The sequence below is a fragment of the Oncorhynchus nerka genome, linkage group LG14 (assembly GCF_034236695.1).
Source record: "Oncorhynchus nerka isolate Pitt River linkage group LG14, Oner_Uvic_2.0, whole genome shotgun sequence".
Classification (NCBI taxonomy): domain Eukaryota; kingdom Metazoa; phylum Chordata; class Actinopteri; order Salmoniformes; family Salmonidae; genus Oncorhynchus; species Oncorhynchus nerka.
In genome coordinates this window covers 40,947,745-40,965,662 of record NC_088409.1, presented here as the reverse complement: position 1 = coordinate 40,965,662, position 17,918 = coordinate 40,947,745, and the positions used below count along the sequence as shown (strand labels likewise).

The window sequence follows — 17,918 nt, the reverse complement described above, 5'->3', positions numbered from 1 at the left end:
AAAAAAAAAGATGTTCAGCCTTCCACTGTTTCCAATGGCTTTCATGTTTATTATGAGGAGAGTCCTCCCAGATTGCAGTTCCTAGGACTTCCACTAGATGTCAGTCTTTAGAAAGAGTTTCAGGCTGGTTTTTGGGGAAAAAAATGAGGTAGAAGTTGTAGTTTTTCTAAGTGGCTCTCATTTTGGCTGTAGTGTTTCCATGCGCGTGGGTGAAAGCATATTCTTTGTTATTCATCTCCGGTAATGAACATACTATTCTCCATTTTAAATTTGATCGTTTATTTACGTATTAGGGTACCTGAGGTTTGATTATAAACATTGTTTGACTTGTTTGGATAAGTTTATTGGTAATGTTTGGGATTAATTTTGTATGCATTTTGAAGGAGGGAAACCCGTGGAATATTGAATGAAGATTTTATGGATATAAAGAAGGACTTTATCGAACAAAAGGACCATTTGTGATGTAACTAGGGCTTTTTGAAGTGCCAACAGAAGAAGATCTTCAAAGGTAATGCATTTATTATATCACTATTTCTGACTTTTGTGTCGCACCTGCCTGGTTGATAAATGTTTTTCTTGTTTTTTACGCAGGGCGCTGTCCTCAGATAATTGCATGGTGGGCTTTCGCTGTAAAGCCTTTTTGGAATCTGACACAGCGGCTGGATTAACAAGAAGTTAAGCTTTATTTTGATGTATAATACTTGTATTTTCATGAATGTGAAATATATATATATTTCTGTAATTTGAAATTTGTGCTCTGCAATTTCACCGGATGTTGGCCAGGTGGGACACTACCGTCCCACCTGCCCATAAGAAGCTAAGCCACGCTAATCCTGGGGTACCTCCAGGGGTGTATGATTAGCCCCCTCTTGTATTCCCTGTTCACCCATGACTGTGCGGCCACGTACAACTAACTCCATCATCAAGTTTGCTGATGACACGACGATGGTAGGCCTGATCACTAACGGCGATGAGACAGCCTACATGGAGGAAGTCAGAGACTTGGCCGTGTGGCGCCAAGACAACAACCTCTCCCTCAACATCAGCAAGACCAAGGAGCTGATTGTGGACTACATGAAACCGGAGCAGGTGCACACCCCAATCCACATCGACGAGGCCGCAGTGGAGAGGGTCAAAAGCTTCAAGTTCATCGGGGTCCACATCACTGAGGAGTTAACATGGTCCTCTCACACCAGCACAGTTGTGAAGACAGCACGGCAGTGTCGCTTCTCCCTCAGGAGGCTGAAACGAGTTGGCAGATCCTTAGGAACTTTTACTGCTACACCATCGAGAGCATCCTGACTGGTTGTATCACTGTCTGGTATGGCAACTGCATCACCCTCGTCAGGAAGGCCCTACAGAGGACGGTGCAGACAGCCAAGTTCATCATTGGGGGTGAGCTCCCAGCCATCCAAAATTACCAAGGCTTATATCCCCTGGCCATAAGACTGTTCAATGGCTAACAACTACTGCCCCCCCCACACCTACACTGCTAAAATGATTATTGATTAGATCTATTACTACCACTACGCTGCTGTTCACTGATTATTGATTTCCATTACCATTCGTATTTATTCAGTTATATATATATATATATACACACAGTGGGGGAAAAAACTATTTAGTCAGCCACCAATTGTGCAAGTTCTCCCACTTAAAAAGATGAGAGGCCTGTAATTTTCATCATAGGTACACTTCAACTATGACAGACAAAATGAGGGAAAAAAATCCAGAAAATCACATTGTAGGATTTTTCATGAATTTATTTGCAAATTACAGGCCTCCCATCTTTTTAAGTGGGAGAACATTTACATTTACATTTAAGTCATTTAGCAGACGCTCTTATCCAGAGCGACTTACAAATTGGTGCTTTCACCTTATGACATCCAGTGGAACAGCCACTTTACAATAGTGCATCTAGGTCTTTTAAGGGGGGGAGGGAGGGGGTGAGGGGGGGGGGGGAAGGATTACTTTATCCTATCCTAGGTATTCCTTAAAGAGGTGGGGTTTCAGGTGTCTCCGGAAGGTGGTGATTGACTCCGCTGTCCTGGCGTCGTGAGGGAGTTTGTTCCACCATTGGGGGGCCAGAGCAGCGAACAGTTTTGACTGGGCTGAGCGGGAACTGTACTTCCTCAGTGGTAGGGAGGCGAGCAGGCCAGAGGTGGATGAACGCAGTGCCCTTGTTTGGGTGTAGGGCCTGATCAGAGCCTGGAGGTACTAAGGTGCCGTTCCCCTCACAGCTCCGTAGGCAAGCACCATGGTCTTGTAGCGGATGCGAGCTTCAACTGGAAGCCAGTGGAGAGAGCGGAGGAGCGGGGTGACGTGAGAGAACTTGGGAAGGTTGAACACCAGACGGGCTGCGGCGTTCTGGATGAGTTGTAGGGGTTTAATGGCACAGGCAGGGAGCCCAGCCAACAGCGAGTTGCAGTAATCCAGACGGGAGATGACAAGTGCCTGGATTAGGACCTGCGCCGCTTCCTGTGTGAGGCAGGGTCGTACTCTGCGGATGTTGTAGAGCATGAACCTACAGGAACGGGCCACCGTCTTGATGTTATTTGAGAACGACAGGGTGTTGTCCAGGATCACGCCAAGGTTCTTAGCGCTCTGGGACGAGGACACAATGGAGTTGTCAACCGTGATGGCGAGATCATGGAACGGGCAGTCCTTCCCCGGGAGGAAGAGCAGCTCCGTCTTGCCGAGGTTCAGCTTGAGGTGATGATCCGTCATCCACACTGATATGTCTGCCAGACATGCAGAGATGCGATTCGCCACCTGGTCGTCAGAAGGGGAAAGGAGAAGATTAATTGTGTGTCGTCTGCATAGCAATGATAGGAGAGACCATGTGAGGTTATGACAGAGCCAAGTGACTTGGTGTATAGCGAGAATAGGAGAGGGCCTAGAACAGAGCCCTGGGGACACCAGTGGTGAGAGCACGTGGTGAGGAGACGGATTCTCGCCACGCCACCTGGTAGGAGCGACCTGTCAGGTAGGACGCAATCCAAGCGTGGGCCGCGCCGGAGATGCCCAACTCGGAGAGGGTGGAGAGGAGGATCTGATGGTTCACAGTATCGAAGGCAGCCGATAGGTCTAGAAGGATGAGAGCAGAGGAGAGAGAGTTAGCTTTAGCAGTGCGGAGCGCCTCCGTGATACAGAGAAGAGCAGTCTCAGTTGAATGACTAGTCTTGAAACCTGACTGATTTGGATCAAGAAGGTCATTCTGAGAGAGATAGCGGGAGAGCTGGCCAAGGACGGCACGTTCAAGAGTTTTGGAGAGAAAAGAAAGAAGGGATACTGGTCTGTAGTTGTTGACATCGGAGGGATCGAGTGTAGGTTTTTTCAGAAGGGGTGCAACTCTCGCTCTCTTGAAGACAGGAGGGACGTAGCCAGCGGTCAGGGATGAGTTGATGAGCGAGGTGAGGTAAGGGAGAAGGTCACCGGAGATGGTCTGGAGAAGAGAGGAGGGGATAGGGTCAAGCGGGCAGGTTGTTGGGCGGCCGGCCGTCACAAGACGCGAGATGTCATCTGGAGAGAGAGGGAGAAAGAGGTCAGAGCACAGGGTAGGGCAGTGTGAGCAGAACCAGCGGTGTCGTTTGACTTAGCAAACGAGGATCGGATGTCGTCGACCTTCTTTTCAAAATGGTTGACGAAGTCATCTGCAGAGAGGGAGGAGGGGGGGAGGGGGAGGAGGATTCAAGAGGGAGGAGAAGGTGGCAAAGAGCTTCCTAGGGTTAGAGGCAGATGCTTGGAATTTAGAGTGGTAGAAAGTGGCTTTAGCAGCAGAGACAGAGGAGGAAAATGTAGAGAGGAGGGAGTGAAAGGATGCCAGGTCCGCAGGGAGGCGAGTTTTCCTCCATTTCCGCTCGGCTGCCCGGAGCCCTTGCACAATTGGTGGCTGACTAAATACCTTTTTGCCCCACTGTGTGTGTGTGTGTGTGTGTGTGTGTGTGTGTGTGTGTGTGTGTATGTATATATATATATATATAAAATTTAAAAAATCCAGAAAATCACATTGTAGTGATATATATACTGTGTATGTATATATATATACACAGTATATCACAAAAGTGAGTACACCCCTCACATTTTTGTAAATATGAGTATATCTTTTCATGTGACAACACTGAAGAATGACACTTTGCTACAATGTAAAGTAGTGAGTGTACAGCTTGTATAACAGTGTAAATTTGCTGCCCCCTCAAAATACAGTGCCTTGCGTTTAAAGTATTGCCACAAGCCACCTGGGAGACCCCAAACATGTGAACTTTCAGATGAAACCTTTTGCCACATTTCAGGCTTCAAACATAAAGATATAAAACTGTATTTTTTTGTGAAGAATCAACAACAAGATGGGACACAATCATGAAGTGGAAGACTGACATTTATTGGATATTTCAAACTTTTTAACAAATCAAAACTGAAAAAATTGGGCTTGTTCAAAATTATTCAGCCCACTGAGCTCGAGCTGTTTTGCAAGTTAATACTTTGTAGCGCCACAGCTTTTGCTGCGATTACAGCTGAATCATTTTGCAAGTCAGTTTTTGATTTGTTAAAAAAGGTATGTCTCTGGGTCCCACTTGTATGATTCTTCACAAAAAATACAGTTTTATATCTTTATGGGGAAATGTGGCACTGTAACTCAACACACAGCCATTAAACTAAACTAAACCGCTGGCAACAAAAGTGAGTACACCCCTAAGTGAAAATGTCCAAATTGGGCCCAAAATGTCAATATTTTGTGTGGCCACCATCATTTTCCAGCACTGCCTTAACCCTCTTGGGCATGGAGTTCACCAGAGCTTCACAGGTTGCCACTGGAGTCCTCTTCCACTCCTCCATGACGACATCACGGAGCTGGTGGATGTCAGAGGCCTTGCACTCCTCCACCTTCCGTTTGAGGATGGTGGTATTAATGTTTTGTATAAACCTCCTATCACGCCTTCATTTACACTCTTGCGCACACACACACACAACTTATGCCATACTTATCCCTGCCTACATGTACAGTACATCTCAAATACTCCAGTATCCCTGCACATTTTGTACTGGCACTGCACCTGTATATAGCTTCCTCTTATTTTTTATTTATCCTGTTTTTTATTTTGTATTATTAGTTCAATATTACTGCACTGTTGTGTAGGGCATGCAAGTTAAGTATGTCACTGTACTTGTGCATGTGACAAATAAAACTTGAACTTGTGATGAAGTCAACCATTAAGCACTGTCCACTCTGTTCCTTACCTGCACTGGCCGGTCGCTGTGGTAACCCTGGCGACCCAGTGTTCCTCTGGAGAGATGGTTGCTGTGGCGAAAGCAGGCGGGGGTCTGTGAGGGTGGAGGTGACGAAGGAGGTGGTTACCAGGCCGCCAGAGTTACTGAACTGGAGAGCATTCTGATTGGACACTGGCACCGTGACGGGCATGGAGAAAGTGGGCTGTGGGACGGCTGACTGGAGGAGAGACAGGAAGAGGGGCTTAGAAATTTAAACCCACGATTGGCACATGTATAATGTTAAACACACACTCTCAGAAGCATGTGCATGCACAAGAACACACACATACTATCGCACAAGATTTGTTAGCATGCAAACTGACTTGTGGAAATAAGAAGCTGAAAAAGTGTTTGCTTTCAGATCACATGCAATATTATGTGTACATCATAAAAGCTACATGGGATTGTTATTGCATTGGTTATTGGTGACATGTCATATAGTATCTTTAATTGCAGGGAAAATTGAAGAGAAACCATTGGAGAAAAAAAAAAAATTTTGCACAGAGCTTGGAACTTTGAGTATCTGATATGTAGCCTCAACCTGAGAAGTTGACTGCTAATTTGCTTACTTTTACCTGGAAGTAAATGTTTACCCTTAAAAATGTATATAACTAGCCACTAAAACATTCTCTAAACTATCAAGGAGTGCTTTCTTAAAGTATAAGAAGTGTAGTTAGCAAATAGGTTTGAACAGGTCCCAAGTCAGCTAGATAATACTAGCCGTGTGACCCAGCACAACACCAGGTCCTAGTCAGAGACAGGACCCAGGCCAGGGTTGTCCACTCTTCTGCCTGTAACCCATTTCACCCTGTTCCTCATCATGGCAGAAAGCAGGCAGGGCCTCTATATATAGAATATGGGCCAAGCGTGGCCTGGTACTGTATGTGCTGAGTGGGACCCAGTTTAAAAGAGAGAAAGAAGATGCTCTACTCTGTCCATCATATCGACCTTCCTTCCCGTTAGCCTACAGAGTATTCCACAAGTTTACATCTGGGATGTGTGTGTGATGTTATACAGGGGAAGAAAGGAGAGCAGGGAGGACTAAGTTGTTTTGTATTGTATCTGACATAATCTGATAAAGAGTCCTGTCATTCTTGTGACAAACCATTTGTCAATGTGTCCTTTTCCTTTCTTTATAGCATTTTAGTAGACTGACTAGTAGTCTGTGTCTGCATTATCCTGTTCTAGTGACGATCAACAACAGTGCTAGGTAACGTAAAGACAGAAAGGCATCCGGGCCGTCACTAGTGCTGTAGCTCCTCTGACCCATAAGACCCGCGAGGGTGTCATGTCACGTACACAACTTCACTCAATATGCTGCATATGGCAACAATGTTCAGGGGACTATGGTGACAAAACCAATCTGCCTTGGACTCCATAATAATAGAGATGTCTCAAATCCCAGAGCACCAGAAACAGAGAGAGGCAGAGAAAGAAAGAAAGAAAGCACGAGAGAGGGTAGGGGAGAGAAAAAGAAGAGCGAAAGAGAAATAAAGAGAAAGACAGAGAAAGACCAAATGGGTAAACCTACTGGGCATGCTGGTGGCTAGGACTGGAATCTGGGGAGGTAGTCTACAATATAAGGCAGAAGGTTACAGCACTGCACACTGGCCAGGCAGAGGGGAGGGAGAGATGGATGGGTGGAGGGATGGCGGTGAGGTTAGTGTGAGGGGGCAGAGGTGTGGAAACGTGGAGCATACAGCACTGGGACAGCACTCCCTACATACACTTATCTCATTCAAATACTGTTGAATACTACACTGATGTACACTAAACTGTGCTGTGCCATTTGGTCAGATGTCTCTTGGATAACAAGTTATTCAGTGGTATTGCTATGTTAGGTCAGATAACTGCCAGTGGGCATAATCTTAATATTAGAGTAGAGTGGCTCATTCATTGTGTCAAGTACATGGCATTACAAAGGCACTAAAATGAATCCTATTGGATAAATAATAGTCATTCAGCTTTTCCTCGGGCTAAGTGGGTTCGTTGTAGGCAGCTCAAGGTCTCCAATGGCATAACAAAAAATGAACCTATTTTTCTCAGCGGAGCGCTACATTGGTGTATTTCCTAGATGCGAGGGTATCAGAATGAATTAAACTCATGCCCTACTTTCCTTCCCTCCCTCTTGTCCTAGAAGCCTTTGAAAGTTCCCTTTCAACTTTAGGAAATGTCTCATCCTATTTGTTAGCAGTGATGGATTAAAACCACAAAAACAACTTTCAAACAACGTTCCGTTGACCTTTAAAGGTCCTTGACATTTGACTACAATGTTGATCTCACCAGTGAATACTCTGTAAAAATGCAATTAGATTGAATCGTTATACAAAAATAATGCTCAGCTTTAATCTGAGTATTGTTGGAATTACAGGAGGGAAAACGAGTGCTTTAAACATTTCTAAAATAACTTCAACAGACGGAGAAATAAACAAAATTTGTCAGGAAACGCATAACTTTGCAAACAATGTCAAGTAACATCACTTAAATCTGAAAAGCTAAATCAGCTGTGTCACCAATTGGCAAGTTCCAGTCTTTCCTTATAATTCTGTACATGCCTGTAGACTGTATAGCTAGCCTCCCTAAGCTCCCTAGGGCCTTCTACTTGACTCCGGGGATTGCAGTACGAGTGGGATTAAGCGTGTATATCCCAGCCCCCTAGCTGTTATGTTGGTGGATTATGATGCTGTTGAGGGAGATTGGTGCTGTATGCTTCCGTTTGCAACAGTGCGGCCTGTGAAAGGTGTGCCGGGCAAGGTGGGGGATGGGGGCTTGCTTGCTTCCAATCGACTGGGGCGGGAGCTACACTCTCCAGGGGGTAGCAGATTCAATTCTATTTTTCTTCTTTCTACTCAGAAATGCTTTTAGGAGCCATTTCAGCTCACCACAAACATCAAAGTGTTGGAGATAAGGCTTAGGTTAAATGAGCGGTATTTACTGAATTGATTCGATAGAGAGACATTCAACTGTTTTGCTGAACTGCTGCTTCAATGTAACTGAGTGGTTGGTTGTGTGATAATATTATCCGTTTTGGAGAACAAAACCTTTCCATCAACATTGTTTTTTTTTGTTTTAGTGACAATATCCTACATAATGCAGATTATGCAATACATTGTAGTACATTGTTGTATAATACATTCTAAGAAACCAGGGCTTAAAATCAGGGATAGGTGTGTATATCTCCAGTTCAGCTCATCCTGTGAGCAGTAAAGTCCTTCACATTGTCTATCGAGTTCTACTCGGGCCAAAGTCCCATCCCTCGTGACCAATAGGGAGACCAGATCAGACAGGAAGCCTGGTTGTAAATTGAGTGCTTCTCATTAAACTGACGTTAATGACATTACTGAGCCCTGGTGGAAAATAATGAATCATAAAAAAATTGGCACCGGAGAGAGGAATAAAAGAGGCGATAAACCGTGGCAGCGTGCCAATTATAAGGCAGCCCTGGAGAGTGTCTGACTGACACCCTGGAAAATGAGGAACGGCCTATCCGAACCTAGATGGTCACACTTTATCTGTAAAACTAACACCCTTGAAAAGCATTCATTTGTACGATTCTTCTCACTCTAACAAAGGGGTGACAACGCATAATGAGATCTATTGCTTTGAATGGGTTATGCCCCGTTTGCTATGGCACTTTTATGTAGTCTTTATGAAATCTGCCAATAGCTTATGAATGACTCCTGAGACCGGTTATGTCATGTTTATGAAGTCTTTACGATTACTTCCTAAATGGTTGGCTGCGACCACTCAATCAGACTGTTGAGCTCCGCGCCCAAACCTCCTTTCCCTTGCCCGGGCACACACGATCAGGGGGGGTGAGAAATGGAGGGGAGTAGGTGGGTGCTCAGTGAGTATTTGGGTTGCTGTCTGCAACCGGATCTGGGTAAAATCCAGTCCAGGTAACACAGCAGTTGCAGTACTGCTCACGGTACTCACTGACAGCCTATAGCTCTGCATCATTTTATCAAACTCCTCGTCAATTTTTTTGTATTTCTCCTCAGTGTGGGGGGTGAGGGAGAAGGGCTCCTCAGGGTCTGGGCTCTCTGAGTCCCGGTGCTCTTTCTTGTTCAGAGCCTTGGTCCGTTTGTTCCCACAACAGAGAGAGAGAGAGAGAGGGAGGTTAGAGAACGTGACGAGAGGACGATGGTACTCACGCCATAGCGCTTGAACAGGATATCCAGGTCCTCGTTCTTGCGGTACTTGTCGTCGTTTAACGGGCTTTGGTCGATGGAGTCGTCGCCGTCCGGCTCAGGGCTGTTGCAACCATTAAAGCCTTTCTTTCGCAACGTCTGAAGCGGTTAGAGGAAGAAGAAGCAGAGGAAGGAGGAAAACATTTCATTTTCACACACAATTATGTCAACAACACCCATCATCCAGACTGTACCACCATTTCAATTCTAATAATGATAAAGAAAAGAACAGCGATGGCATTCGAACAAGACCAGTAACATGATTCTGAGCCTCAGATAATATATAACATCGATCCATTCCAGGAAGGTCAGCACCTATGACCATCGTTTCGAAGCTAACCACCTTCAAAGGTCTACTCTACACAAATCAACAAAGATGTCTGAAATAAGGCATTATTACTGGACAATGACTAACAATTTATAACAAAACGTTCTTTTTATATATATATATATATATATATATATATTTATACAGTTGAAGTCAGAAGTTTACATACATAGGTTGGAGTCATTAAAACTCGTTTTTCAACCACTCCACAAATTTCTTGTTAATAAACTATAGTTTTGGAAAGTCAGTTAGAACATCTACTTTGTGCATGACACAAGTCATTTTTCCAAAAAATGTTTACAGACAGATTATTTTCACTGTATCACAATTCCAGTGGGTCAGAAGTTGACAGACTAAATTGACTGTGCATTTAAACAGCTTGGAAAATTCCAGAAAATGATGTCATGGCTTTAGAAGCTTCTGATAGGCTAATTGACATCATTTGAGTCAATTGGAGGTGTACCTGTGGATGTATTTCAAGGCCTACCTTCAAACTCAGTGCCTCTTTGCTTGACATTATGGGAAATCAAAATAAATTAGCCAAGACCTCAAAAAGTATTGTAGACCTCCACAAGTCCGGTTCATCCTTGGGAGCAATTTCCAAATGCCTGAAGGTACCACGTTCATCTGTACAAACAATAGTACGCAAGTATAAACACCATGGGACCACGCAGCCATCATACCGCTCAGGAAGAAGACGCGTTCTGTCTCCTAGAGATGAACGTACTTTGGTGCGAAAAGTGCAAATCAATCCCAGAACAACAGTAAAGGACCTTGTGAAGATGCTGGAGGAAACAGGTACAAAAGTATCTATATCCATAGTAAAACAAGTCCTATATTGACATAACCTGAAAGGACGCTCAGCAAGGAAGAAGACACGGCTCCAAAACCGCCATAAAAAAGCCAGACTACGATTTGCAACTGCACATGGGGACAAAGATCGTACTTTTTGGAGAAATGTCCTCTGGTCTGATGAAACGAAAATAGAACTGTTTGGCCATAATGACCATCGTTATGTTTGGAGGAAAAAGGGGGGGCTTGCAAGCTGAAGAACACCATCCCAACCGTGAAGCACGGGGGTGGCAGTATCATGTTGTGGGGGTGCTTTGCTGTAGGAGGGACTGGTGCACTTCATAAAATAGATGGCATCATGAGGTAGGAAAATTATGTGGATATATTGAAGCAACATTCAAGACATCAGTCAGGAAGTTAAAGCTTGGTGGCAAATGGTCTTCCAAATGAACAATGACTCCAAGAAAACTTGCAAGCAAAGTTTTGGCAAAATGGCTTCTTTAAAAGTCAAGGTATTGGAGTGGCCATCACAAAGCCCTGACCTCAATCCTATAGAAAATATGTGGACAGAACTGAAAGAGGCCTACAAACCTGACTCAGTTACACACCAGCTCTGTCAGTAGGAATGGGCCAAAATTCACCCGACTTATTGTGGGAAGGTTGTGGAAGGCTACCTGAAACTTTTGACCCAAGTTAAACCATTTAAAGGCAATGCTACCAAATACTAATTGAGTGTATGTAAACTTCTGACCCTCTGGGAATGTAATGAAAGAAATAAAAGCTGAAATAAATCATTCTCTCTACTATTATTCTGACATTTCACATTCTTAAAATAAAAAGTGGTGATCCTAACTGACCTAAGACAATACTGTGTATTACTCCTTTCACAGAACAGCCCAAACTGGCTCTAACCAGAATAGAAAGAGGAGTGGGAGGCCCCGGTGCATTACTGAGCAAGAGGACAAGTACATTAGACAGTCTAGTTTGAGAAACAGACACCTCACAAGTCCTCAACTGGCAGCTTCATTAAAAACACCAGTCTCAATGTCAACAGTGAAGAGGTGACTCCGGGATGCTGGCCTTCTAGGCAGAGTTGCAAAAAAAAAGCAATATCTCAGACTGAAAAGAAAAGATTAAGATGGGAAAAAGAACACAGACACTGGACAGAGTAACTCTGCCTAGAAGGCCAGCATCCCGGAGTCGCCTCTTCACTGTTGACGTTGAGACTGGTGATTTGTGTGTGTTTTGTGGGAAGATAGGGCTATTTGTCGCAAAAAACATCAAGCGCTCTGATGAAACTGGCTCTCATGAGGACCGCCAGAGGAAGGAAGACCAAGAGTTACCTCTGCAGCAGAGGACAAGTTCATAGCATTACCAGACTCAGAAATCGGCAAATAACTGCACCTCAGATTGCAGCCCAAATAAATGCTTCACAGAGTTCAAGTAACACATCACATCAGCATCACATCAGAGTTGGCCGTTCATGGAAGAATTTCTGCAAAGAAACCACTACTAAAGGACACCAATAATAAGAAGAGACTTGCTTGGGACAAGAAACACGAGCAGTGGACATTAGACAAGTGGAAGTCTGTCCTTTGGTCTTATGAGTCCAAATTTGAGATTTTTGGTGTCTTTGTGAGACACAGAGTAGGTGAACGGATGATCTCCGCATGTGTGGTTCCCACCGTTAAGCATGGAGGTGGTGGTGTGGGGGTGCTTTTCTGGTGACACTGTCAGTGATTTATTTGGAATTCAAGGCACACTTAACCAGCATGACTACCACAGCATTCTGCAGTGTTACGCCATCCCATCTGGTTTGCGCTTAGCGGGACTATCATTTGTTTTTCAACAGGACAATGACCCAAAACACACCTCCAGGCTGTATAAGGGCTACTTGACCAAGACGGAGAGTGATGGAGAGCTGCATCAGATGACCTGGCCTCCACAATCACCCGACCTCAACCCAATTGAGATGTTTTGGGGACCTCAGAGTGAAGGAAAACAAATGCTCAGCATGTTTGGGAACTCCTTCAAGACTGTGGGAAAAGCATTCCAGGTGACTACCTCATGAAGCTGGTTTAGAGAATGCCAAGAGTGTGCAAAGAGTGGCTACTTTGAAGAATCTAAAATATATTTTAATTTGTTTAACACTTTTTTGGTATGTTATTTCATAGTTTTGATGTCTTCACTATTATTCTACAATGTAGAAAATAGTAAAAATAGAGAAAAACCCTGGAATGAGTAGGTGTGTCCAAACGTTTGACTGGTACTGTATATATTTTATTGTCACAATCACCGGATAGATGTAGGGTCAGCCGTAATAGTATGGCGCTCCTGGAGTTAAGTGCCTTGTTTAAGGGCACATCAACGTGTTTTTTCATCTGTCAGCTCGGATATTCGAGCACCTCTAAATTGATGTGAAGCGTCACGCCAACAAAAGCCATTGAGCAAAGGTAAACGGTAGGGGGTGAAACGGAAGCACACCACCAGCCACAGAGCTAGAGCAGTCAGGCCATTTCAGCTCTAATGCACAGTGGAAAGGGTCTTGTTTTGGCATTATTCTGGAAACAAGCTTTACTGTAAGTAGCTTTGCCAGTGGGATCTGGACCAAACAGCAAACCAGATTCCGACACTAGCAAAATGAATTCTAACCTAGAGTGTGGCAAATTCTTCAACACGACAGATGTACTATTCAGTTGTATTCTATATGGAAAAGGGGAATGTGTTTTTAAGTAAAGCAACATAAATAAATGGGTATCTACAATACAGTGAGTACTGCCTGATGGAGATTTGATTAGTAGATAAGTGGATGTTCTCTAGGACACCCACTAGGGACTATCACTGTTCTCTGTGTAGTGAGGATGACTCAATACCATGAAATTCAATGCCAAGCTGAGAGGCAGAGAGAATAAAAGACGTAAAAAGACGAACGCAGTCATTAGCTACCCAACTGTGAAGTTAAATCCAGGTTTACTGAGCTAAACCCCCCAATACAGATCAAATTCACTTTAAATGTGATGCCAATACTATTATCCATAATGTAAAGTATGATATCCAAAATATATAGGATATATTATATCCATTTTATTACACACATTATGAAATACATTCCACATTCCACCCACATGGAGATGATTCTTCCATCAGTACCCGATTTCTCTGTTGAGGCATATCAATTCAAAATCAGTGCACTGATCAAATTAGACACTAGAACTTCCTGACACTGTTCAGCCACCATACTGTTTATTCTGCACTGTTCATGGAAAACATGATCCGTGTTCATCTGTGCTGACCTAAAAAGCTAAAAACTAACAATGGCAACATGTGACAAAAGTCTGTGCGGGGGACGTGTTAGTCATGGACATATGCAGCCGACTGTCAACATAACAAAAATCGCTACATACAAAACTGCCCTGACAATAGGACCTGGCAGTCCTATATAATGACGCGCACACGCACACGCACACACACGCACACACACACACACAGGTCAGCTGATCAGCTCGTCTCAGTCAGCTCCATCTGTTCACCGGTCCCTCCGCACCTCTCCCCCACTGGCACAATCTTTCAAGTGCTGCCCTCTATTATGTTGCCAGGGTAAGATTCCCCTGTAGAGCAGCACGCAGTGACTGGCTGGGCTATGAGCTTCCCTGCCCCTCCCCCACGGGCACTCTCATCCTCTCTCCTGCTCTCCCTCACTCTCTCTTTCATTCTCTCGTGGTCACTTGGTCCTTGTCTCTCTCTCCTGCTGTATCTCTCGCTTTCCTTCACCTTTCACCCTCTTCCCTTCCACTCTATCCATTTATATTAATTTCTCTCTCTCAGGATATCATAATCAATCCATACAGTCCTCTCACTTCAGCCTCCTATTCTCCCACATGTTTTACTATGCTGCTCTCCTTAGTCCTCTTATCCGGCCTTCACTTTCCTCCATCTCCTGTCTATCCATCTCTCTCCTCACCAGTCTTCTTTTTACCTGCTCTCCCTCTTCCTCTGTTGACCTATTCCCACAGCTTCCCATCCTATGTTTTGCTCTCAAAATGCCATTCATCTCTCCTTTTCTACCTCCTCTCCCTCTTTAGAATGGAAGTATGTGGTGAGCAGTACGGGCTGGGGCCCTTGTCCACAAAGGCAGAATGTAATGTCACGTCCCATTTGCAGTTGTCCGCATTCAGGTACATGGAGCCCCCCAGGGCATCCTGATAGAGCACAGCTAAAGCCTCTGCTTACTACGCTACTGGGCTGCCAAAGAACACATCACTAACGTGGCTGCATCGGGGAAACTGAGTGGCCATAGCGGCTCTGTCCGGCTTTATCCTCCCCATTCATTCGACAGTAGCACATCCCTGAAGAATGTCTTCCACCATTACCATAATAGCCAGCAGTGGGTGTTATTACTTATACATGTGGTTAATGGATCCCCTCTATCACACCATCTCAGGAGGGGCAGATGGCTTGCTTCCTCACAGAGTACAGAGGTAGCGGACCATGCCCTCATTGGATATGGATGGTCTGGAATCTGCCGGGTGTCAGATGTCAGATAGCAGCTCATAGGATGACAGTGTACGTATACATATGAGGAGGACCATATGATCTGTCTGCAATCACATCCTGTTGCATTTAACAGTCTAAAATGGGCATAATGCTGCACAAGCTCTTTAAAATATTGAGATTCATTTTAACTCCGGCATCAAATCAAACTATTTTTTAGCTTGCCATGATGAAAAATGTGGTTTTCATTTGCTCTTAAATAATCAACCCTGCTACATTAATGTTCCTGGCAGTAACAACAACAAACATGATGCAGACTAAGTGCCTGTTAAACAAAAACAAAAAACTGAATCTGATTTGATGCCATTTACCATCACACCCTGGTGCATCATCATTAAACCAATTACCATCTCCATGGCGATCATGGTGCGTCATGTGACCTTTGGAGGCCACGTGATAAGGAGAAGGCCCCATTGACCCTGTCCTGCCCTGCCCTGCCTTGATCAGGATATTGGGATACGACAGGTCTTAGGGGACGTCCCAGGAATTTGGTTGACATGGCAAAATGGGATTAGTCCCGAGGTAGGGAGCATCGCCAGGGCAACAGAGGGAGGCCCGCCTCCTAGGGAACCATGAGCGTTATGATAGGACAGTTCCGAAGGGCCCTGGCCTCTACCCAGAAGCCCTTTTGGTGGTGAGCCACCATATTGGAAAGTGATGGGCAATTATATGTTCTAATTGGAATCAATTACTTAGAGGGAATCTTGTCAAGTTCTGTTTTGTGGCGCGTGTCGTGAGGAGCTCCTCTCACCGTGACCTTGAATCGGGGAAGTGACAAAGTCTTTCAGCCATGCTGTGGTAAGATCTTCCTCTTTGAGCTGTTTAAGAAAAAAGGCATTCCCTCTTCTTCCTCTTTCCTCTCCATGGCTATTCATCTCCTTCCTCCTTCAGAGCTCATTCTCCCTCGTTTTGCCTTCCCTCGCCCCTGATTGGGATCTGCAGTCAAGCGGATTAACACATTCTGGCAGGAGAGGCAGGCTGCCCACACACACACAAAACACGTGCAGCACAGAGAGAAGCCGTGTGTGTACATATGCATCACCTCCCAGCTGTGTACTAGAGTGAAGGAATGCCCAACTGTGTGAAGAATATTGAGTGTGAGTGTGTGTGTACGTACAGTACCAGTCAAAAGTTTGGACACACCTACTCGTTTGTTTTTTTCTTTATTTTTACTATTTTCTACATTGTAGAATAGTGAAGACATCAAAAAATATGAAATAACAAATAAAATACCATTTTAATTTGTCACATACACATGGTTAGCAGATGTTAATGCGAGTAATCTAACCTAACAATTCCACAACTGCTACCTTATACACACAAGTGTAAAGGGATAAAGAATATGTACATAAAGATATATGAATGAGTGATGGTACAGAACTGCATAGGCAAGATGCAGTAGATGTATCGAGTACAGTATATACATATGAGATGAGTAATGTAGGGTATGTAAACAAAGTGGCATAGTTTAAAGTGGCTAGTGATACATGTATTACATAAAGATGCAGTAGATGATATACACATATGGAATCATGTAGTAACCCAAAAAATGTTCAACAAATCTAAATATATTTGAGATTCTTCAAAGCAGCCACCCATTGCCTTGATGACAGCTTGGCATTCTCTCAACCAGTTTCACCTGGAATGCTTTTCCAACAGTCTTTAAGGAGTTCCCACATATGCTGAGCACTTGATGGCTGCTTTTCCTTCACTCGGAGGTCCCCAAACCATCTCAATTGGGTTGAGGTCGGGTGATTGTGGAGGCCAGGTCATCTGATGCAGCACTCCATCACTCTCCTTCTTGGTCAAATTGCCCTTATACAGCCTGGAGGTGTGTTTTGGGTCATTGATAGTCCCACTAAGCGCAAACCAGATGGGATGGCGTATCGCTGCAGAATGCTGTGGTAGCCATGCTGTTTAAGTGTGGCTTGAATTCTGAATAAATCACAGACAGTGTCACCAGCAAAGCAGTCCCACACCATCACACCTCCTCCTCCATGCTTCACGGTGGGAACCACACATGCGGAGATCATCCGTTCATCTACTCTGCATCTCACAGCGGTTGGAACCAAACATCTCCAATTTGGACTCATCAGACCAAAGGACAGATTTCCACCGGTCTAATGTCCATTGCTCGTGTTTCTTGGCCCAAGCAAGTCTCCTCTTATTATTGGTGTCCTTTAGTAGTGGTTTCTTTGCAGCAATTTGACCATGAAGGCCTGATTCACGCAGTCTCCTCTGAACAGTTGATGTTGAGATGTGTCTGTTACTTGAACTCTGTGAAGCATTTATTTGGGCTGCAATCTGAGGTGCAGTTATTTGCCGATTTCTGAGTCTGGTAATGCTATGAACTTGTCCTCTGCTGCAGAGGTAACTCTTGATCTTCCTTCCTCTGGCGGTCCTCATGAGAGACAGTTTCTTCACAGTGTCTTCATACTTTTTGCGACTGCACTTGAAGAAACGTTCAAAGTTCTTTACATTTTCTGGATTGACTGACCCTCATGTCTTAAAGTAATGATGGACTGTCATTTCTCTTTGCTTATTTGAGCTGTTCTTGCCATAATATGGACTTGGTCTTCTACCAAATAGGGCTATCTTCTGTATACCACCCCTGCCTTGTCACAACAACTGATTGGCTCAAACACATTAAAAAGGAAAGAAATTCCACAAATTACCTTTTAACATGGCACACCTGTTAACTGAAATGCATTCCAGGTGACTACCTCATGATGCTGGTTGAGAGAATGCCAAGAGTGTGCAAAGCCATCATCAAGGCAAAGGGTGGCTAC

The 17,918-nt window shown here is 44.3% G+C and overlaps 1 protein-coding gene across 10 annotated transcripts in view; it reads right to left on the bottom strand.

The window, feature by feature from the left end:
* LOC115141075 (myocyte-specific enhancer factor 2D homolog) overlaps positions 1–17,918 on the bottom strand; it is a 75,836-nt gene that overhangs the window by 16,532 nt on the left and 41,386 nt on the right. For 6 of the 10 annotated variants that reach the window (XM_029679670.2, XM_029679672.2, XM_029679674.2 and 3 more), the window contains exons 4-5: positions 9,205–9,342; positions 5,239–5,446 (exon numbers count right to left, since the gene is read on the bottom strand). In XM_029679670.2, coding sequence (XP_029535530.1) covers positions 5,239–5,446; positions 9,205–9,342 — 346 coding nt within the window. Of the gene's footprint in view, positions 1–5,238; positions 5,447–9,204; positions 9,343–9,422; positions 9,558–17,918 lie in introns of all 10 variants that reach the window. The other 4 variants (XM_029679671.2, XM_065000073.1, XM_029679677.2 and 1 more) reach the window with 1 other exon arrangement.